At 40.4% G+C, this 22,852-nt stretch overlaps 1 protein-coding gene across 3 annotated transcripts in view; it reads right to left on the reverse strand.

Annotated features, from left to right (window-relative positions):
* acsl3a (acyl-CoA synthetase long chain family member 3a) overlaps nucleotides 1–22,783 on the reverse strand; it is a 39,177-nt gene extending 16,394 nt beyond the window's left edge. Inside the window, exons 1-7 of one of the 3 annotated variants that reach the window (XM_025898418.1) lie at nucleotides 22,417–22,783; nucleotides 15,096–15,612; nucleotides 12,474–12,651; nucleotides 5,715–5,824; nucleotides 5,084–5,222; nucleotides 1,703–1,850; nucleotides 207–330 (exon numbers count right to left, since the gene is read on the reverse strand). In XM_025898418.1, coding sequence (XP_025754203.1) covers nucleotides 207–330; nucleotides 1,703–1,850; nucleotides 5,084–5,222; nucleotides 5,715–5,824; nucleotides 12,474–12,651; nucleotides 15,096–15,470 — 1,074 coding nt within the window. In that variant the 5' untranslated portion in view covers nucleotides 15,471–15,612; nucleotides 22,417–22,783. Of the gene's footprint in view, nucleotides 1–206; nucleotides 331–1,702; nucleotides 1,854–5,083; nucleotides 5,223–5,714; nucleotides 5,825–12,473; nucleotides 12,652–15,095; nucleotides 15,613–22,416 lie in introns of all 3 variants that reach the window. The other 2 variants (XM_025898417.1, XM_003456951.4) reach the window with 2 other exon arrangements.
* Between the last annotated feature and the right edge of the window lie 69 nt (nucleotides 22,784–22,852).

Raw genomic sequence — 22,852 nt, forward strand, 5'->3', positions numbered from 1 at the left:
CAGTGTGATATGTTGTGTGTTCTTATTCATCTGAGGTGGTGTTTAAATAATTTCAGAACATGGTAAAGATGTCCTGATATATAAAACCTTAGAACAGTCAAAGGGTGTGCTTTCTTTTTCACCACTATATATTAAATATTAAATACATGAAAGGTAACCTAAAACCAGAATGCACTTCAGATGAGACAGATGAGAGGTTTTATTACCTGGTCAGCAAGAGTCTGAGGCGATGAATAGCCAATCCTACAGCCATGAGACACACATACGAGCTCTGCACTGAGCTCCAGTACATGGGCAAGAGGCAGGTAGCCGATATAGGTGTCTTCTTCACTAAAAACACACGCAAATTTCAAAAAATGTGATGTGGGCTATTAAATGTTTGAAACTACTGCAAACATGAAGGTCTTAGGGTCATCCCATCTAAAGTCAGAAAATTTTTAGAAGGCTTCCTGCATGACCTTTCTCAATTTGCGTAAAAACTTTACCTTTATATATAAAATACTTTTCAAGATATATTTGCATATATTTTTATTTTTTGTATTGTTCAAACATTGCCACAGATTTCATAGCGCAAGACAAACCGCATGAAAGTGGGTCAACAGGCGTTTGGAATTTTTTTTTTTTTTAAGTTATTTGTTAAAAAAAGCTGAAATTAACAGCAATCATTACAGTTTGTATGTTCAATTCGAATTTGGTTGGTTGATTTGAGACAGAATGACCCTTTAGTGAAATTAATCAGGCATTAGCGGTAGTTTCCAAAAGTTGAATCTGTTCATCTGGATGTAGCGTTTTGTGGGAGAAACGTTTCGTCACTCATCCAAGTGACTTCTTCAGTCTCAGCTGACTGCACCTGCAGTCAGCTGATTCAACTTTTGGAGGTTCAACTTTTGGAGATTTACTTTCCTGGATGATTGAGAATGCATCAAGACGATTAGCGTTAGTTCATTTCATCAAGCTGAATCAGTACTTAGACAAACTATTGCAAAACATATTCATCTCAACACAAGTAACAACCAAATTTTGGGGAAATTTCCATTTTAGTGAACATGTTGTACATTCAAGCCATGAATGAGGGGGAGGTTTACATAGTCGTGTTACTTAATCCACAAAGGAAAGCCAACATTTTTATAAGATCGACTGAGACTGTCACAACTAAACCCCTTTAACCTCCATCCATCTCACCCTGACTCCCTTTCTCCCACATTGTTCCTCTACTCATACTAAGCTCCCTCCCTTTTCTGTTTCCTCTCACTCCCATCTTAATCCCCGGAGACGGGTCAGTTTCTCTTTTAATATAAGCAATTGAGCTGCATGATGATACCAGCTGAACAAGCATACTTCCCATAATGTTGGTTAAAATAATCCTTTGAAACATGCAGAAGAGAGAAATTTGAACATTGACCTCAGCTTAGTTTTGATTACAGACTTCCCGACTATTTCTTCTGCTTCCAGTAATCCAGTGCATCACACTCTTCTGGTAATGAACAAACCTAAATGGCATGTTCTAATCTGTATGTTTCCTGGCTGGTGATTCTGCTTAGACATGTAGCAAAGGAGATGAGCTGCTTTGGAAATTGAATTTCCCTGCGAAACTGCCACCATATTTTACAAACAGATGAGCCAAAAATCATCATATTTAAAGCCAAAAACTATTAGACCATACCCCGGGGTGTGATATAATAAGTACGTTTGAGGTCTTTACCACAGGTTGGGTATCCTCTCAGCCATTCCTGTAATCCCAGCGATGATGTTGCTGTGGGAGATCATAACGCCCTTTGGAATGCCTGTGGATCCGCTGGTGTACATGATGACTGCAATGTCCGAGGGCAGCGGGGCCTTGCGCTCACGTGCTGCTGGAATGTCAACAGAGAAAGCCCCAAAACATACACACTCAAATGTGGCAGAACTAGATTAATGGTTTATAGCACAAAAATTAACCAATGTTTAAACAATCCCCAGAAACACGGTTCACTTGTTGTGTGTGTGCTGGCTAAAAAAATCTTTTTGTATGTAGGAAAAACCACATCACTTAAGAGTCAAACACAGAAAGGTTAAATGGTTATCGCAGAAATTAAATCAACTAATTTCAATTAATCAGGTAACACATCTGGCACAATGCAGAGTTTAAATAAGTGCGTTCGCCAAAAACACTATTTGCACGTGTTCATTCATCTCTCTTTCTCATGTCGTTTGCTGCTGTCTGTCCTTTCTTATCTATTCTTTTCTCCCTCCTTACACTCTTCCTTATGCTCCAAAAACTATCATACTTCCTGGTTGCACTGTTTAGGCCAGGACGCTATGTTCAACTTTTACCAAGAACTGTACAACTGCATGTGTTTTACTGGCTACTGCAAAAAAGTTGGTAGATTCCTTGATATTGCACTGCAGCAAAAGTTGAGCATGACTTTTTTTATGCATATTTTTCTTTCACAGACAGTCGCTTCCCACCCATGAGTCTGTTTTCATCACTGCCTCCCAGCAGGTAAGGTTCACAATCAAGACATGTGATCAAGAACAAGAAAAGCTGCTGTGAATGTTTCTTTACATCAAAGAACACAGCAGATAAAGGCAGTGAAAAAGACATTCACATGTCTAGACAGCAGAGCACAATATGATGAATCTCTTGCCTTCTGATCCCTCTCTTGGACTCCTACGGTCTGAATAAATAAGTAAAGAGCAAGTCAGTTTCCAGCGGGAACAGAACCAGTTGGGAAACAAGAGATTGGTTTTTGTTTTTCGCTTTCTGTCAAGAACAAAAACAGATCTAAGACGCCCAAGCTCAGCAGGCACTGACAAACCAAAGGATGAAGTAAAGTGCATCACAGTCACAAGGGCAGACATCGCTTCTCTCCCTCCCGAGACGTGGATACGAGGCGTGTGCACTCTGAAAGCTGATGTCATGTGAAGTTAATAGCGCCATGTGTAAACATGACCCTCGCCTATATCGCAGCACTCTATCCTCCCTTCCTACTTCCTTCTCCCTTTATCTGCACATGACTCTACCAGCTAGACATGTTTTGGGTCAGTCAGTTCAAGGGGCCTCAATAAAAAGTGAAGATGGGTGATGGCCTCTTCCTTATCTGTGCGCTAACTGAGCATGCACGGTATCAACCTTAATCTGACACAGATGTTAGCACTTCCTTCTTCACATGACCTAATGGGCCAGATACCAATCTGCCCCCACTCCATACCCCCAAGAAACAAGCCCTGACTATTTCATTTATTTGAGAGGAAGAGATGGCTACATCAAAAATCCCGGCAGATTAAAACACATGTGCTGTGAACGGTAGTGTTTTAGGACCTTTTAGTTGGAAAGTTGCTTCTCTTCAAGGTGTTCTGCTGTTTGTTTGTTTATTGGTCTTTTATAAATTATAACAGCACTGCCTGCTAATGGATTTGTTTCATTTGCTTTTATTCACTTCAAGCTTGTAACAAGGCAATTGTGCGTTGTAGGTTGCTTCTGCTGCCCCCAAGTGGCCAACTGTCATTTTATTACATGTTGATGAATACACACTTTTAAAAGAAAAAAAAATTTAATGTGTATATATAACTGAATAAAAGAAATAGACATTCAGTTTTGAAAATCTGTATCCATGGGAAAACAGGAGCACTGCAAGCTGCTGTCTGTGTCCCAAGTGGCACAGAGAGGAATGTAAAGTTTGGTTTCCACCAGAAAGCTGCCAGATCCATTAACAGAGCGCTGCTTAGTCATAGAAACCACACTAGCAAAGTTGGGACAGCTGTGTGGTGTAGGTGTAGCTCTCTTTGGACTTGAGCTTGGCTGTAACCTCAGAGGATAACAAAAATGAAGCAGCAGTTCTGCAGTTCTTCTGGTCAGGCTGCCCCCAAAAAGGAATCAGTCCCTGTATGCCCCAGTGTTAAAAACCTAACTGCAATAAAAAGTATGTTTACAGCCTGATACTGGAGTGTAAGGATAGTTTGTTCTTCAAAACAACCACACGAGTGGTGGATGCTTGGTGTGACAGGTGTGGACAGTGGCAGCTACACCTGACTGATCTCTGCTAGGCCTCATGAACACTGATTGAAGTCACTGAACTGGACCCTTCAGCTGTGTTTGTCCTGTTGGAGCCTTTTGGAGCTTTTACAGTGGAATTATCTGACAAATAATATGGTGTGTTGTGTGCTGCCGACCATTCAGCTTAACAGTCAGATCAGGGCAGTGGTTAAATCAAGCTTTTTCCAATTGAGGCAGCTGGCCAAAACAAAGCCAACTGTTTCCAGGCTGATGCTGAAACCATTGTAGCCTCACTCCACTGTCTGCCCTAACATTTTAGGATTCATTTTAAAAGTCTTTTCTTTCCTTTTAAAGGCCTCATTGGTCTTGCCCTTCCCCACCTCTCTGAGCTCCTGCATTCTTTTGCACCCACCTGTTTTCGTCTGATAAGCTGCTCTTGAGTGTGCTTAAAACGACACGTACGCTGTGAGGGGAGCACACTTTCACTGCTGTGGCTCCCAGAATGTGGAATGATCTGCCTTTGCACATTAGACCGGCCTCTCCTGTCTGTTTTTTAAAGCTCTTCTTTCAATCTCTTCTTCTCTTCAATGACTTTATTGTATTTTATTTGATTTAGTGTATGACTGTTGTTCTTCTAATATTTTGTGTCTTTTATTTATTTCTATTAAAAAATATTCACACTGTACTTCTAAAGGCTGTTAAGAGTTTTTTTTTTTTTGTCAAACTGTAGTTAAGGCCACAATTTTAGATCAAAATGCCTCCTAAGAGCTCCAAAATCCTTCACTGGAAAATGGCATTTTGCCATAGTGAAGCAACATGGAAAATATTAAACACTACATAGATCACTCTGCACAACTCAGTTCTGTTTACACTGTTAATGTCCTGCAAGAAAGTGCTTTATCTCAAGTGTTGTGTTGTGTGGTGACTTTAATTGTCACTGTGACTCACCATGATACACAAAACTGTAGAGAAAACCTTTTTCTTAATGGGCAAGCAGCTAAATACTTTTTTATGTTTTAAAATGGAGCAATCCTAATTCTGTGAGTCATGAACTCTTGAAAGCAAACTTCACATAAATCAATAAACAGAAACACAGACAAAACCTACCATTCTCATGCCTGGCTCCCAGCTTCTGAACCGCAGCCATGTTGTGGATGCTGATGCCACGTGGATAGCTGGGCCACACGGTCGGTGTGTTGTCCACTACAATGATGTGCTGCAGCCTTGGAACGTCTGTTAGGATGGCCTGACACACACACACACACACACACCAAATGTATGCACATGGCATCTTGATATATGTTGTTTCTATATTGACAAAAGATAAAGAGTGGGTTTATCTGTGAACAAGTGAACAAAGAAACATTCTGTTTATGCCGCCTCAATAAAAATGGAAAGATGAAATGCAGGAGCGCTGCTTGTCTTGGCACTGAACCTGGCCAAAACAGGCCAAAGCAGTCAGCACGTGTCTTCTAACATTTACAACTCTGTTATGGGAGGCTGCAACTTCTCTGTTCTGTCAGCGCTGAACATCGTGTTCTATCTGATTGAAAACTTTGGCTCCGACGTTTCCTCAGAAGATCAGATATATGAGATATTTGTCCACACAATGATGTTTGTCACTGTAATGTTCGCTGCTTTATACGGCTTTGTCTAGTAGTTTCTCATACTTTGTGATGAAAAATTAATTTCCTGTGAAAAAAGATTTGCAAAGAGAATTTACTCAGTGTATTCTAACCTTGAGTCTGGTCTCCAGGAGCTCCCTGCTGGTGATGATGTGGGTCACCTGAGTCTCATTCAGCCCGTGGGCAATAGCGGGACCTCCCAATGTGGAGTAAATGGTGACCACTGCAAGCCACAGGGACACAGAAAAGGCACATTAGAGTATAATAGACTAAAACATTAATGACCCCACAGGCAAATTTGCTTTCCACATAGTAGTCCAACAAAATATATACATGCATACACAGAGGACATACAGAACCCACATCCATATGTACTCGTCTGCCACTATGAAGCGTGAGGCAAAGGTGGACTTAATGTGATGTGCAAGAGGCAGGATGGGCTGTTTATCTAAACTGCGTTAATTCAAGACAAGCCTGTCTGTGTGTGAACACAGTGACCGCGCAGACATGTGAAGATGGACCATGTACGTGCTGACTGTCTACAATCCTCAGTGTCCCTGATTTAGGCCCCTCTCACTCAAATGAGCTCTTCAGGCACCTCCAGAGGCTGCTGCTAAAGCTTCCGAGCCAAACGGCTCTCGTTGCATGGTAAGTACTCTTTGGGGGATATAAACAAGTACTGATATTTGAGAGGGTTTACTGTTTTGACTAAGTGCATATGTCTAATGAAGCACTGTGTGTTTGCATGAATGCATGCACTCAGCAAAGCAGGGTTAGCCTTTCAAGCCGTCGTTTAAAACCAGATATTGACTCTTGTCTCATGGCTCATTATGGATATGATCTAGTTTGGTTACACAACATTGTGCTTTTTGGGAAGAGTTGATCGGAAGACTGATCAAACTCTGAACACCCAAATGATGCACCTATATGCGCTTATTTAACATCTTTATAAAACTGCATTTTGGAATCAGGGTTGTTTGTATGGGGTCGACTATGTTGACTCTGTACAGACGTTCTTCACGTTCTTTGTGCTATCTGCGTGTGCATGAAGGGTCACGTCATGTTTAAACAGGAAACGGCATTAGCCCGATTTACTGCCACAAATTTAGAAGCTTTTGATTTTCTAAAATATCACTGGATGTTTCAGCATTATGATTTGCCTCGAAGGGAATAAAAAGGATCAAAGGGACTCAAAACATGACAAAAATAGCCCCAGATCATAAGCACAACTGAGTATGTAGTTTAAATTCCCAAACGCAGATCATAAAGTTTTTAAGTGAATTATGTTTATGTGCTTTTACAAAACTTCTCAGCAGAAGAAAGTTAAAAAAAGGTTTTCTCTTCTCTACTTGGGGCAAAAAAAAAAAACATGGTTTCCCTGGAGAAGTATAATCAAAGAGGGTTAAAAATCACAGCATTAAAAAAACCCTTATTTAAATTTGGACGATTTCCCCTTCAATCTTCTTATGCATGTTTGATTGGCTGTGTGTGTTATATGTTCACATCATACCAAATGTTCAACATATGTATGGTCTCTTTCTTCCTTTGCATTTTTTTCCACTCTGTCAATTTTTAGAGCAAATTTCAGACCATAAACTTTTACCTGTACTCAACGAGGAATATCATGCATTTTTAGAAAACAGAACCACAGGCCTATTAAAAGACATTTTAATCCTCCACAATTAAAGTACAGACAATAAAACCTGACTTCACTATCCATATGATTCCTACAATTGTTTTTCTTTTTGGCTGCCTCTCCCTGAGCTTGGACCTCTTAGAGGCTTCCTGCTATCACCTAGTGCTTGCTCTTGTGACTATTGGCATTTTCTCAAATGTTATAGTCTTTTATATGTTATTAAGGTGACTGCTGTTGTGATTTAATTCTATATAAATTCAATTGCTTGCCTCAAAGTTATCACGGGACTCGCTTGCATTGTGTCACTAATGGTTATTTCACCTGTTGACACCACATGTTGCAGAATTTGCTCTCTGTTTGCTTCTAGTCTCTTCCTGCATGGACCCCCACCCCCAACTTGTTAAATAAAAACACTACCAGTATTGATTTTGCTTCATGTCCAGCTTATGATTATTATTCAGCCTGGTGTCTCACTGAGGTACTTAACGGGTAATAACATAATTGTGATTGACTTAATTGATTGCCTCGAAATTTTCTTCATTCTTATGATTTAAAAAAATCTTTTGCTGCATGTCCTTGTTGTGACTGATTCCCTGAAACTTAATACATTTTGAAAAAACTGCAATTATTTCTTCCTCACATTAGACAGAATGTATTTTCTTGCAAAGTGCCTCTACTATGATATACTGCAGGAATCCCCGCTATGTGTGCTTATAGTGTGCTGCAGACATGCACATTTACACAGAAAGACTGAAAAAAACATAATATAATTAGTGCTCAGCTGAAGAATGTGTTTGTTTTAAAAGATGAGGGCAGGAGACAAAAAAAACAGGAGGAAGGAAAGAAGGAGGAAAAAGTAACAAGAGGAAACAACAGTAGATACACTGACAGCAACAGAAGCAGGCTAGCACAGAACAACATAGTCTGCAACCCTGTGTCCCGGCTCTGACACAGACACAGGGGTTTATGGGACAGGGCTTTGTGACATCAAAATCTTGCGTCATGGAGCTCCAACACTTCCTGCGCTGCTGCTGTGTGTGGGTGACCATGTGTGTGAGAGGGAGGGCCATGACACCTCCAGCCGTGAGATCTAAACATTCATTGTGGCCCAAGCTTAACACATACACACACTGTCACACACTAGATGTCAGTACAGGAAGCTTAGCAAACATCCAGATTCCACTAAGTAGCAACAAAGTGGAGTCTGGACTCTTCTTTTTTTGATTTGATACAACAAATGACATCTTGAAAGAGAAGCCTGTCCTTGACTCTGCGAGGGGGAGCTCTGCTGTGCAGCTGATGCTTGTGATACACCTTATATGTAACTTATATACGGTAGAGTAGACAGGTCACAAAAGTTGGCCTTCTGAGCCAATGTACAGTGAATATGAAGTACAATGAACACACATACACACACACTAAGTATGTGAGTTCACTGGGGGCCTTTGGCTGACTCCTTGATGCCTCTGTCAACATCAGATGCTCACGTAGACTCTCTCACCCCTCTTCTGACGCCATCGGCCCTCGCTTGTCTTGTTCTCCTTCCTCCCCTCTGTTTCTTCCTCTGCTGCTCTTTCCAACCTTTAAGGCCTCTGTGTGCTGTCCACTGCCCCTGGCTTTTCCACTCTCCCACTGTTTGTGTTTGCAACGGAGGAAGATGAAATATAAAGATGCTTTCTTGGCTTGCATGGCTGTGTCTTTTATGAGAATGACAGTTTAATGGAGCTTAAATTAAAGTGGATAGCCCAAACAAAAGCGTCCTCTATGGGTAATCAAAAAGATTTAACGAACTGCCGTGGAAGCTTGTGATGAATAAAAGGTGCTGCAGTCTTTGCTATGGAACATATTAAATAGTAAATCATGCTGAAGCCCACAGCTGCTTTGCTCTCTCTGATTATTAACGTTTTTATTCAGAGCGAGAGAAGATCTTTGCTTTTCTTTCTTCCAAGTAATCCTCGCTAGCTTTTATTGTCGTTATTCTTGACGTTCCCAGAAACACCATTAGGAAGCTCAATCAGCTTTGCGCTAACACTGAATGATTCATTCACTGGAAGAAATGAAAAACTACACCGAACAAACCACTTTCCATTACACAAGACACGTTTTTGCTAAGTGTATGAGTGCCGTACAAGTACAGACACCATTCGTGTATAATTTTTTTTTCAAAAATGTACTCTTGTCAGTGTTTGAGCATCTTTTCCTAACAAGAACTCGGAAAAACGGATGGGGAAAAGAGAAGCACCGAAGGAGGAGAAATGGGACACTTATATAACGCCGAAGCAGAAGGGACAAATTGACCTTCTTCTGTCTCAGCTGGGCCCTCCATGTTACAAGTTGTCCACTAACATGAAACCACTAACATGCAAACACACACAAACACATTTTCAAACACACATACATGCACACACACACAGAGAAATGGCTATAAATCTGCCACATCCAGACTTATTTAGAGCTACTCAGTGGGAAAGACCAAACAGAAGAGAATACAGAGAATACAAACCATACAGCCAAAACTGAAAGCACATGATAATGTGCAAATTATCTATATATCCATGAAAAAGGCAGATCCATTTGTCAGCCTGTTTTACTGCAGGCACTCTTACTTTTCAATTGATACTATCCATTAGAATTTTTTACTGTAACACCTGTGGGAAAACATCAAACACCTTTTACTTTGGGAATTACAAAGTTACACGGCAGGTAGCTGTGGCTTACAAGTGTAGCGTGGGTCAGATACTAAATGAAAGGTTTGAGGTTCGATTCCTGGCTCATCCAGTGTATGGGCCAAAATATGATAATAATGATAACAAAGCATCTAGAGGCATAAAATAAAAGTGCTGCATGTGGGAATGAAGCTTGTAGTAGAAAAGCTATACAACTACAAGTCAATTTATAAGTATAGTTGGAATTGTTGTGGGAACAAGGTTGGTATATTATCTAAAATAAAAGTTCACTAATAAAATTATCCAGGATGTGTTACAATTTGTGTCTGAGTGCCTCTGGTGCATGTTTATTGATACTGGGATGTCTACTATGAGCCAATCAGTTCCTCATGTGAACGTGGTCCAGCAGTTTCCCATGTCACAAGTCTGTTTATTGCTTTCATACCATTCTGTATTGAGCCTAGTTTATTTGTTGCTTCTTTCCTTTGTTCCTGGATATAAAAAACTGTCTTCTAGGAGTGGTGGAAAAAAATCCATACAGCAGAGTATTGCAATATTTTGTTTGGCAATATTGTATCAATACAGGGATGCCAAATATCTTTTTTTTTTTTTAAATAAGTTCAACTACTCTGAAAAAATACTACGATCAAGAGAGCTCATCCCCTTCACCACACTCCTGAGATAACATTATCTAAGAAAACTTGAAACATCAACACTGGAAACAAATCTTCCTCCTAAGAGCTCAGTCACACAAGTAAAATAGGACAGCAAACTCCTTCCATCTACAAAAAAACAAACTGGTGGCTGATAGATTGCATTTTTTTCACTACTTACAACTTGTGATGGTTAAATCGTTGCCCAGAGTTCAGGCTGTTACACACTAATGGTTGCTTATGATCCCAAAGTGATTGCACCCGAGCACATCTCAAGTGGACTCAACTCAACTGGCTGCCAGCTGGTTGTATTGTTGTTATGTTTCTGTAGAATACAAACGTTTCAGAGTGCAAATGTAAAGGTTAAATGCAAATTTCTGTCTATGTAAAGAGCAACAGATATGTGATTTTTTATGCTTTATGGCAGTTAATTGTTGTATTATCAGAAATAAATAGGATATAATTGTCATAAAATGACCCCATACAATTGCAGACAGATATGTGATCAATATCAGACTGTTATCAGATGGATTCCACTTTATGGGAACATGTATTTCAGTTTTAGGGACAGTGTTGGTACGCTAAAATATCTTATTTTTCAGCAAAAAAATAACTGAAGTGAGATAACTTTATCTTATTGAATAACAGATATTGACAAAGTTTGACTCGGAGGACACCATTTGCAGGTGAAAACATGATTAATCACAATATATATTACTGAAATACTCAGCATATCGTGAGTTAAGTATTGTGATAATATTGTATCATTCGGTGTCTGGTGATTCTCACCTATAGCCTCTTTCCTGTGTTTTTATGTACCTGACTAGGTTTGCAATTTTAAGCTGATGCCTCCTGTGTCCCACATCTGGGCTCGCCTACTTCTGAAGTAACACTGAACTGAGGAGGCCTTAACTTCAGCTCTGGACATACTGCTATAAGGGTGGATTGTAGGCTGAATGTCAGTTAGCATTTGTCACATGTAACACCAAGAAAAACTAACAGTACCTGACAGCAGCTCGCGCTGCACTGGCAAGAGGACCCAAAATAACACACAAGACACACAGACACACACTCCTCTCCATTACACATCTGTATACAGTGGTGCCTCGCTATATCGCAGTTCACTTTTCACAGCCTCGCTGTTTCACTGATTTTTTCTGGTGCAATTTTTCACCAATTTTGCATTTTTTATTTTTTTAATTATTTTTTTTACAGCGCATTGTGTTCTGCACCCTGATCGGCTGTAGACCATTTTCAATCAATCTTGTGCCGTGTCTCCTGTACAGTACAGAATGCATCCAGCTTGTCAAATTTAAATCTTCGGTAGCAGAAGAAAACAAAAACAACAGTGTCGACGTCAAAGGATTATAAGGCGCATTAAGTGAAACCAAACAGTCAGATAAGTCAAACTTTACTCAACTCATTCTTCTTGCTTCCTCTACTTCCGTACCATTGATTCATTAATGTTGAATTCTCTCGCAGCTGCTCTATTCCCATGTTCTGGACCTGAAAACAGTTTGATCTTTGGTTTCATTCTATAATACTGGACTTATTTTTCTTTGAGAGAACTTTGAGAGTGTTTAAACAAGAGAGAAACGTGTGGAAAATGTCGATGCCTGTCTGGGAAAAGTGTATAAAGTGTGTAGTGAGGGATTTTACAGCCTTACAACATCTATAATAATTGTAAAAAATAGAGTTCACTACTTCGTGGATTTCACCTATTGCGGGTTATTTTTTAGAACGTAACACCAGCGATAAACGAGGGACCACTGTCGTGTAAAGGAGGGCAAATGGAAAGTCCATATGAAACAAAAAGATGCATAGTAGTATAGAGAGATCGATGTTTCTATCCTTGTGTTAGCATTATGTATGCAATATTCGCTGTATGTTTAAGTACTCAGAGAAACCTGGACTTACATGGGAAGTTGTATGTGAAACAAGCCTGGGCAGCTATTATCCATTCTGCTCGTGTCTCACAGAAGATAGCGATGTTGGTTTTAGGCCGCTGCCCCAACGCTGCCAGACCACTGCCCAGATGGGTGGCTGCAGTGAGGGTGTCCTTGTAGGAGAGCCAGCGGTACTCGCCCAGAAATACCTGCAGGGGTGTTGGAAAGAGGGGAGGTCAGAGAAAGACGCAGAAAGATCTTGCTGTCAGTAAGAGAAAACTGTTTCCAGTCTCAATGAAGACAAAGTGTAAGTGTTAATGGGTTTTATTATCATTTTGTCAAATATAAAGGGCTTTATTAATGGAACAGAGCAAGGAAAAAGATGAATAGTAAGAAACTGAAAGATGAAATGATGCAAATCTATTATCTCTTTAAAAAAGCCACTGAACTGTTGCAAAGCCCTGCTCCTGTGTCCCATCCCACAGTCACATGCTTGGCCTGTTTCTTATTAAGAAGTCACAGGAAAGGGAGCAACTGTCCACTGTTGCCAAACAGAAGTACTTCCTCTTGCTGTCATTCTCATGCTGCTGCATGTCACGGTCATCAGCTGCACGAGAGAAAGATAAGCACAGGCTTCTGGATATTCTCTTCACCACTCACACATTATGATCAGAGAGCTTCCTGCACATGTATTAGTGAGCTTATACCGGCTCCTAATGGTTAATAAATGTCAGTGCACATAAACACGCAGAAGGACACAGAGCCACAGTGCCTACACGGTGCTGTTTTCCACTGGTTGGGAACAATAGCTAGGAGCTAAACAGCTTAATTATGTACTCTTGCAGCAATAAGTGTTTCAACAGTGGAGATTCAATGGATTACAGGGATCAGGCCACTGGGTTTAATGAGGTAATTCACAAGTAACATAAACACCTAACTGTGCAGGCACACTGAAGAAGAAAACATATAGCCACAAATCTTGAAAGCAGAAGCCTTCCTCCTTTCTTTCTACTCCAATTTACACTAATTCTGGATTGATAACAAATACTTTTTTTTTTACTGTTTTGACTTTACTACTTCGTATTCATACTCTATCCTCTGTCCTAACATTTGCAAGGTCGAAGGAAATAAGTGGTCTAGTAGACAAACAAGCTGTCAGCTGAAAGAGTAGCAGCATCTGGAAGTGGATTTTGAACATTTTAAACATTAACAAGAGGTTTGTCTAGACAGCAGGCCAAGAGAAGTCACAGAGGAACATTTTGAAGACATTTGGAATTTTACAAACTTTATTTTTTAGAATATGAAAAATGTCTAGCCTCCTCTTTTCCTCATTAGTTTCCGAAAGCTATACCCTTGACAGCTTGCCTATTGATTGACATCTCAGAATCCTTCCGCTCTTTGCCCAGTCCCTATCAGAGGCTTCCTTAGACTGACTGACACCCTGTCCAATATGGCTATGCAATCTCTTGCTTATTATCCAATGGATGTGATGTTTTCATATAACACCATAGAAATCCATACATTGAGTGATAACTATCTAAAAATATTGTCTTACAAATACACCATTGAGCCACAGCGTTGCACTTGAATAACACGATCCTTCAATATAATGAACAAAGGAGCTCCAACATATCAAGACATTTCCACATACAGTTACCTGGAGCTTTGAGTATGCACCGATACAACAAATCTACAGATGAAAATAGTTCACAACAAAAGCTCTTTTTAGTCTAGAGTGAGTAACTTTTATTAAAAGCTACACTGCGTAGCTGGTTTTCAGGTATTCATCCTAAATACATAAAAGATGTTTTTTTAAATGTGAGGTTGGGGCTGAGAGCTGGGCCTGTTAGATTTAAAGAAAAGGTGCCATGTATTTCAATGCTTTGCTTTAACAGGCACGTTGCTAACATAACTCACACTAGATAAAGAAATGAGGCAAAGCTTGTTTAAACAAGCTTTAAATGAGATCAAAGGTTTGCACACTGGGTGTTAATGCAGTTCACAGATCCATACCACAGTCATTATGGAAATATGAATTATAACTGAACCACTGTCGATGCACTTTTCCTACATGGAGCTACACACACAGGTGTTTATGGGTTGTAATTTAGTATCTTCTATGCTATCCCACATGGGAAATAAATTAATAAAAATGGTAAATATTCATCCACTGGATATATATAAAACTTGTGTTTTATATAGATGGTACCTTTCATAAGACTACTATGTCTCACATTTCCTGACAAATCCTGAAATTGTACCCATTTTACTTATTTCAAAATCAATATTTTTATTCTTGCACTCTAGAGCAGCTTTGTATGATTCAACTAACGCAAGCCTTCCTTTTTCCACCGTTCTTCCGGCTCTAGATGCAACTTCCAACCCCACACCTTGCAGCTCCATAGTGAGTCTTTCAGTTTCAGCCCCACTTTTAATATCACTCTCTGTGCTCCTTCTTATTCTATTTCTATTACCCCATTTGTAAGTAGACATACTTCCTAACTTTAAATGCTGGTTGCAGCTGCATACTTAAGGGATAGATAAAAGTGTGTGGTCCTTTAAGTACCTGTAATAGAATGTTGGATAGCCCTTTTTTAGCTACACTGCTACTACAACACAACATTTACTGCCTCACTTCCATATCATTTTTTACCTTCTTGAACACCTTCCCGTTGCTTTGTCGCTCATCTTCCTCGCTAATCACCTCTCTTGTCCCAAGGCAGTCTCTGTGGGGGAACCTCATGGCTGCATACTCGAACATCTTATCCAGTGTGTCCACTCCTGGATGCAGAGATGTGACCAGCTTCTTCATGGAGCTCACTGCTCGGTATGGTCCCTCTGGTTGTCCCAGGACCGAACGAGCTTTGGCTCTCTTGGCTCTCTCCTCCTCTGAGCCGTAGAAGCTCCCGTCAGGTCTGGACACCCAGCTAAGGAGGTAGGAAGGTAGAAAGGTGATGACGGTGTAGATCCACACCATGAGGTGGAAGAGGAGCAGCAGCATGGGGTTCAGGTCCTCTTTCAGCTTCATCTTAGCAGAGCTGTGACAAGCAGAGAGGAGAGAGTGGGGAAGAAGTGCCTGCTCGTGCTGGTTCAGTTGCTCCCTTGTTTCTTCTGTTGCTTTCTCAATTCTCCCTTTCTGCTAATGGAATGCCCACAGCTCTGCAATACTCCTAAAAAATATCCATAACATGGCATTAGAGGAAAAATTTAAACTAGTTTCAAAATTATGCTTGTGTCTACAACACTCCTGTGGTTTTCCAGGAGATTCATTCTGAAACTGAAACAAAGCACTGTCTCACATGTTCTCGCTGATAGTAAAGCAGAAGCTTGTTATTGTATTATTGGCAGGTGATGGTGTGACACACCGACTCTCTTACTCAAATGTTCCTTCCCCACCCTGCAACTCCTGTGTCCAGTGCACTCACGCCAAAGCAGAGAGCACATCAGTCAACGTCAGCCACTGTTAGTGTCGAAGAAAGCAAAACAACACAGACAGATGAAGGGGGTGAGGAAGGAGACCAGAGAGGAAATATAAGGAGAAACAAATCAAAAAGGATGGGGACACGTAGGAAGAAGTGAAAAAAGTAAAAAGGTCAGCTATAACAGACATAAACTACACTAACTGTGAGGTTTCTGGAAGTCTACATGTGGGCTGTGTGACAGGATACAAGCAACTCGACAGAAGGAGATAGCCAAGTCAGGAGCAGATAAGAACAGGGAACAGGCTGTAGCTCAAGAATCCACCCGTTAAACTCCATGATGTAAAATTTAGAGAGAATGTGATGAGGTTTGCATAGAGGGACTACCGCACATCTACTTCACTGGGTAAAAGGTGACTGTATTGTATGTGCGTATCTCTGAAATTTTACCTCATCCCTAGCTTCTTCACACACAGACAGAACAGATATGCACTTGGTGACGGAAACTGTAACCTACAGAAGATGAGTTTGGGAGCTATCCAGCGTCCTGAACAGAGATCAGCGTTAAGGTTATCTTACAGACTTCCTGGTAAGTGTAGTTCCCTATAATCCATGAAGGGAATTAGGCAACATTATCATGTCAATATAAAGACGCCTTACCAATAGGTACCAGTTAGGTACAGTATAAAGTGCCAATATCTAATTTTCAAGGCAGATACAGAACCTGGTCAATGACCTAAAAAATAATAGGTTCAGCATGAATGTTTATTTCACACCATGAAGGAAAAAGCAAAACAGATAAATGAATTTTGAGTTGAGATTATTTTGCAATTTAAAAAGCCTGCATTGACTGAAATCTTACATTATCCTATCAATGGGATTTTTTAAATTATCTGAAGCATGTAGTTGTAGAAGAAATCAGGATGTGTTTTCATTCATCTGAGTTTAAGACCAGATTTTTTTTCATGTCCTGATACACAAAACCTCAGAATTTAAAGAGAGTTTACTTTAATGTTTACCATGACTCTATATGCCAAAAACTGAATGTAAATTTGCCATCAAAGAGGCACAGAATTGGGAGTTCACTGACTGGTTTTAGTACAGAGTGTTGAGAATGAGCAACATTAAACAGTTTCTTTTGTCAGTGTTACATACGTCTGTGTATCTACTGTACATACATTGACTAAACATTGACTTTCTCACAGTTGGACTTTTTAGTGTGTGTAATGAGAGAAATAATGATTTCAAATTTGGGGTGAGGAAACAGGAATGGTAAATAAAACTAGTTCCCAGTATAACCAAACACTTAGTTATAATGTCTTCATCTGTATTAATAATGACAGTGATTCAAGTAAATTAAATGTCATGCCAAGCTGTAGAAGAATGTCCCATCGACTCTGAGACACCACAGACACCAGATCACAATTACTGTGGATTACTAGGATAGCCATACCCAACAGCCGAATAATATGACGATCTGGCTGTTAGGTGTGGTGACTGAGCTGGAAAAATGCTTATCTTAAAACTGTCATCACTACTGGCAACCACTTAACCACTTGTTGATACAACATGATGTTATATTTACCAAGACATTAAAGTAGTGATGAGACTATAAACCTATCAGTAAAGTACAACAGTTTAAGTGAGCTGTTTTCATAGACTGTATCCATAGACTATACGATCAGAGAATCAGCCCCCTCTTTGGTTTTAGGCTAGTTAACACTTATTGATAAGCTGTTTTCGCTACTCAGCTCTGTGCTATATTATGGGGGTTTTTTTGTTATTACACATCTCTTAGTTTCTGGGTTAATAAGGTTCTTAAGGTGTTATTTACGGGCACCACTATGACAAATAACCATAATGTATATTGATGTTTCTATTCAGGCCATCGGCCGACTTTGCAGCTGCGCAGCTAAAATAACACCGTCTGTCAAAACAGCTTGTGTGTGTGTGTGTGTGTGTGTGTGCGCGTGTGTGCGCACATTCGCACTCTACAACAGTCCGTTTTAGCAGCAGTAATTTATTATTCATAGGAGGAAGAGGCTCATCTTGCCACTTCACATTGTTCCCCCACCTCTCCAAAAAATTGCCCGCTGAAAAACACACACACTGTGCCCACCTTCCTCCTGTACACACTCATCTCACAAGTGTCCCTTTGAGACTCATAAATAAATCAAAGATTTTACCAGCGCTGCTCTCCCAGACTACCATCTGTTCCCTGTGGGACATGGACTCCTTTCTCTGCAGCTCTGTGGTTCTTCCTGGTGTCTCGTTACCCAGCAAGGACACCCTGCTTCATCACAGGATGCTAAAGCCTACCAAAACTGTACCCTGGTGGAACACAAGTTTTACCCCATCACTGTTCAGTGTTCGTTTGTTGGCCCCACTGTCCCACTTGTCATTTTTCTTTTGCTCAAAGTGGAGCTCAAGGAAATACAGACAACGGACGAGCGGCACTGTGCTAAACAACCTATAAACAAGAGGAAAAAGATTCAGGAAGGCATGGTGCTGGCAGACTACAACTTCTTCCACTGCTGCTCAGTGTCAACAAGGAACAGATGGCTTAGATCTCCAGTAAAAAATCAAATAATTTCCACTATCTTCTGCTAGTTGTTAAAAATGACTCCTGACTTCCATTAAGCAATAAAGTTAAAATCTGTTTTTCTTCTGAACTCAGTGACTCTGTCCTTCACTTTGCTTCAACTCATTCAGAGGGTTTGACACATTTTATACCATGGCAGAGGTTAAAGGGCCAGTGATTTATGTTTTAATTTAGTTTAGTTCTAATGATACAGTGCTGTTATTGTAGTGGATTTTTAAAAAATTGAGAACATTTAACAGAGAGATTTAAAAAATTTGAGAAAGTTTAGCAGGATAGACCCAGACATACTGAATTTTACTCCAGAAAACACAATGTCACCCCATCATGTCTTTAGAGATCCCTTACTGCTAAACAGTGACATCTTTTAAACTTCACAGCTCTAGTCAGTATCAGACTTCAGCTGCTTTGGCTTTGGTCAGGACTTTGAGGTCAGTTGGCATCTTTCCGTCACTAAAATAGGAGCAATAAATATTTGTTGGGAAGCTTTTCTTGTTGGCTTATCTCTTCCCTTCTCATCTCTCTCTCACACACAGTGTCAGCAGAGGAAAGAAATTGTGAGAGTATGACCATGAAGGTTTGCATACTATGCCCTAGAAAGCACCTTTCATAGCTGTTGTTCAATGTAATTCATGTGTAATTGATATTCTTTCTCACGTTTCTGCTTTTTTTCTAGTGTCTGAAACATGTATGTGTGAAAATAATGAAATAAAAAGAAATCATGAAGGGGGTAATACTTTTTTACAGCACTGTACTTCCTGTTTTTTGGGGGGATTTTGATGGAGGGGGGGTATAAAAAGTCTCTGTTTGTTTATACAGATTTTCCTTGCTTCTTTGTGGACAGCTGCTTAGCGCTCATTAGATTCCCCTGTGCCTGATCATTTTCACCTCTGTTTAAACAGTATTGCTCCTCTCCTTATCAGTTCTCTATTTGCTCTTTACTTGTTCCTCTTTTTCTCTTTGTTTTTTAGAATCCTGCTGTGGTTTTGAAGCCCTTTGGACTTTGTGTATCTCAGCTATTAAAGGTTCATCTCTTGCGATTTAACGTTGCTCTGCATCCTGCATTTGCAGACTCTCCCTCACGAACCTTTACAGAGGAGTAATACTCACATTTCAAAGGCTGAATACACACAATGTCCAGCATTGTTGCTACTTGAACAATATTTAAAACTTAACAGTGGTTAGTGCTATTGTGTGTGTTACCAGGTACCATTAGTTAGTTTGTGCGAGGGCAGTGAAAGGAGGACCTGATAACTTCACTACCTTTACAAAAAAAACAGTGAGTTCCACTAGACGCCTTCAGAATCAGTTAATTTTTTATATGATAGCTTTAGCGTATTAAATTAAAAACATTAGACAATACAAATTTTATTTTGACACAGAAGGATGAAGATGAGCCTGGTATCAAAATGTAGCTAAGAAATAGACCTTTGAAATGCTGTAACTTGTTCAGGACCAGCCACCTGCCCACCTGCATTTTTCGCACTGCCCAAATGTGTCGAGGAAACTGTTGCTGTGATTTGGCACTATATAAATAAAATGTAATTCAATTTTTCAGCCCTCAAAATGTAATGTAAGATATCTTCATGGACAAATTATATAGGCTAAAAAATGTTGGAAAAAATAAGGCAGTTTAAAAAGTAGCACGTCGCACCCCAAACCTATGTGCTTATAGGCTTCATAACTGACATTATGGAGGTCAGATTTCACTTGGCTACATTAAATATACTCAAGTTACCATAAAGAAAAGATTGATGGTTCTGAGGAGGTCTGGTGAGAACTTTTTTCTGATCTACATCACTAACTACCCTAAATAGCCATTTGCTGACTATAAGACAGCATCTTGACCTCCTGATGGTTTAGAAGAGGCTTTTCAAAAGATACAACCAAAGATACAGCCTGATTTACACACGTCTTTGCACAAAAAAAAGGATCAAGAGTCTAAACTGCAAAACTGGAACCAATAACAAGGCTGACTCTAATCTCCTGCATTCAAGAATGGGTATTCATAACATGTAGCTAGCTTAGCTTTATGCAACCAGCGCGATCTCTGCAAGCAGCCTCCACTCACTGGATTAATTGAGTAATATAGTGGCACGGTCTACGTAGTGGTGGGGTGAGCTGGTATGTGTGTGCGCCTGTGTGTGCGCCTGTGTGTGCGCCTGTGTGTGCGTGAGGGAATCTTTGCTTCCTCAGGAGATGGCGTGAATGGGGTCTTTTGTGTGCACACGTCATAGTGCTTACACCCACTCAGCTATGCAGGCGGCCTCGAAGCCTTGCAGAAACTTTAACAAGGATATTGTGGCGAAACAATGTACCAAACGGAAACAATCGGGGTCAGGGTTAGCAAATATAATCCTTGAGCCGTTTGCTGTGTGGGTCAATCTAATCTGAAAAGGGGCACCTCTAGGCTAGAGGGTCACACTTTGTGTGTGTGTGTGTGTGTGTGTGTGTGTGTGTGTGTGTGTGTGTGTGTAAAAAGAAATAGGATATGAAGTTAGTTTGTATGTTTGTGTTTGGTTTGAGGGATCAGATTTAAAATTATGACACAATCAAAACAAATGAAGTGTGATTTCAACAAGAGTGAAAGCACAAAACACAATTGTTTGGATTATGCGGATCAGACTGCAGCTTTACTCTGCTTCTGTGGTGACACAAACTGTTGGCATGCATGCCAATCAACAACTTATTTCTTTCTCCGATATGAGCTCGCTTACAATAGATCGAAAACTGTTAATACAGCAGATACAGAGCCTTTAATCACATCAAATTTAGAAGGTGTTCACAGTGAAGCAGAACAATGACAGTAAATTTAAATAAAAATCCTTATTTCCCCTCCATACCCAGCTTCAGATGTGTTTTATAACAGCACAACAGCACAATGAAGTAGATAGTGTCTTGGCTTGCAGGAAGGAGTGTGTGTGTATGTATGTGTGTGTATGTATGTGTGTGTGTGTGTGTGTGTGTGTGTGTGTGTGTGTGGTGGGTTTTCTGATCACATCAGACCATTCCCTGCAAGACAACAGCGTCTCTGTCTCTAGGTACAGGAGCACTCTAAAGGACCTGCATCATTTGATAACTGCCACCACAGGCCAGTTCCCCTCAGCTGTGTAAATAGAAACTAAAAGTGGCCAGCAGGTTGGGATTGTACGTGTTAGAGAAAGGATTGTGGTGAGGTTGACACACTTTCCGCTCTGGGCCTTTGAGTACAACAAATGCTCTTTTAAAATGTGCTCCACTTGTCTGCTTTTCGTAATTGGGTAAATGTGAATACCAAAGGAGAGATGGAAAAGGGACATTTATAAAAGTTTCCACGTCAAAAAAAAAATTAAGACTGTAATAAGCCGGCCTATATTAGCTCATGAAGAAATGTTACAAAATTATTTTAAGGGGCATGAATCATTCCTTATTAAGGCTTAAGAGTGAGACCAAAGACATGTAACATGTTGTGTAATTTCAATGACTTTATCAGTTCAGTGGGCTCAGCAGTGAGCCACAGATGTTCCAGCTGCAACATTCAACACAAACCAGTTACCGTCAGTTACACTTCCGGTTTCAAATTCTAAAGTAAAACACTTTACATGGAAGGCAATGCCCACATTTAATTTAAGAAGAAAAATAAAAAACAAACAAACAATAAAAACAATAAATATGGACATTATTTATCCTTACCTGCAACGAAACAAGTCAGGAAGCTAATAGCAAAACTGCTATTTAAAATACTTAGTACATAAAATCCCCCCAGTCACTGGCTCTTTTTTTTTGGTAGGCCTCTAAGTTAGCTCCCAAATATTTAGAACATGTGACATTCAACATCATTTAATAAACCCCTTAGACCTGTTTTTGTTTTTAGACTCATAAAGTTTGTTACTTGCAGAGTAGACTTCATTTTTTAGTGTAGCTTGACGGTGCCACAGCATCCTGTGTGCTCGTCACAAAACGACGGGGAAACTTACCGGTAAATGTTTCTGTCAGTTTATCGCCGACACGTCTTCAGTGTGTCTGTGCTCAGGCTCTGTCTGTGACGTCTCCGTTCATATGTTCATCCATCGGCTCTCACTCTGCCTGCTGATGCTGCGCGCTGCACAGTCCGGAAGTGACACGCGCGCTGTGTTGTTGTACGGGGACGACTTGGATGGCGGGTTGGGAGGGAGAGGGTGGGGATTCTTTGAGTTATGATTGGACTCGCGGAGGTGGCGCGTGCTAGGGGCCGGCCGACATGGAAGGAAGGCTCGACATGACCGCATGGGTTACTGACGGTCAGAAAAGAGCAAGATGCCACGAGCACGGCACCCGCACACAAACCAGTGCGCGAACCCCGAATTCACCTTTATAGACAAAATTTAAGATGGGATGCTTGTCGCCATGACAACGCGCGGTGACGAGCTTCTC

The sequence above is a fragment of the Oreochromis niloticus genome, linkage group LG14, assembly GCF_001858045.2.
Source record: "Oreochromis niloticus isolate F11D_XX linkage group LG14, O_niloticus_UMD_NMBU, whole genome shotgun sequence".
NCBI classification, from domain to species: domain Eukaryota; kingdom Metazoa; phylum Chordata; class Actinopteri; order Cichliformes; family Cichlidae; genus Oreochromis; species Oreochromis niloticus.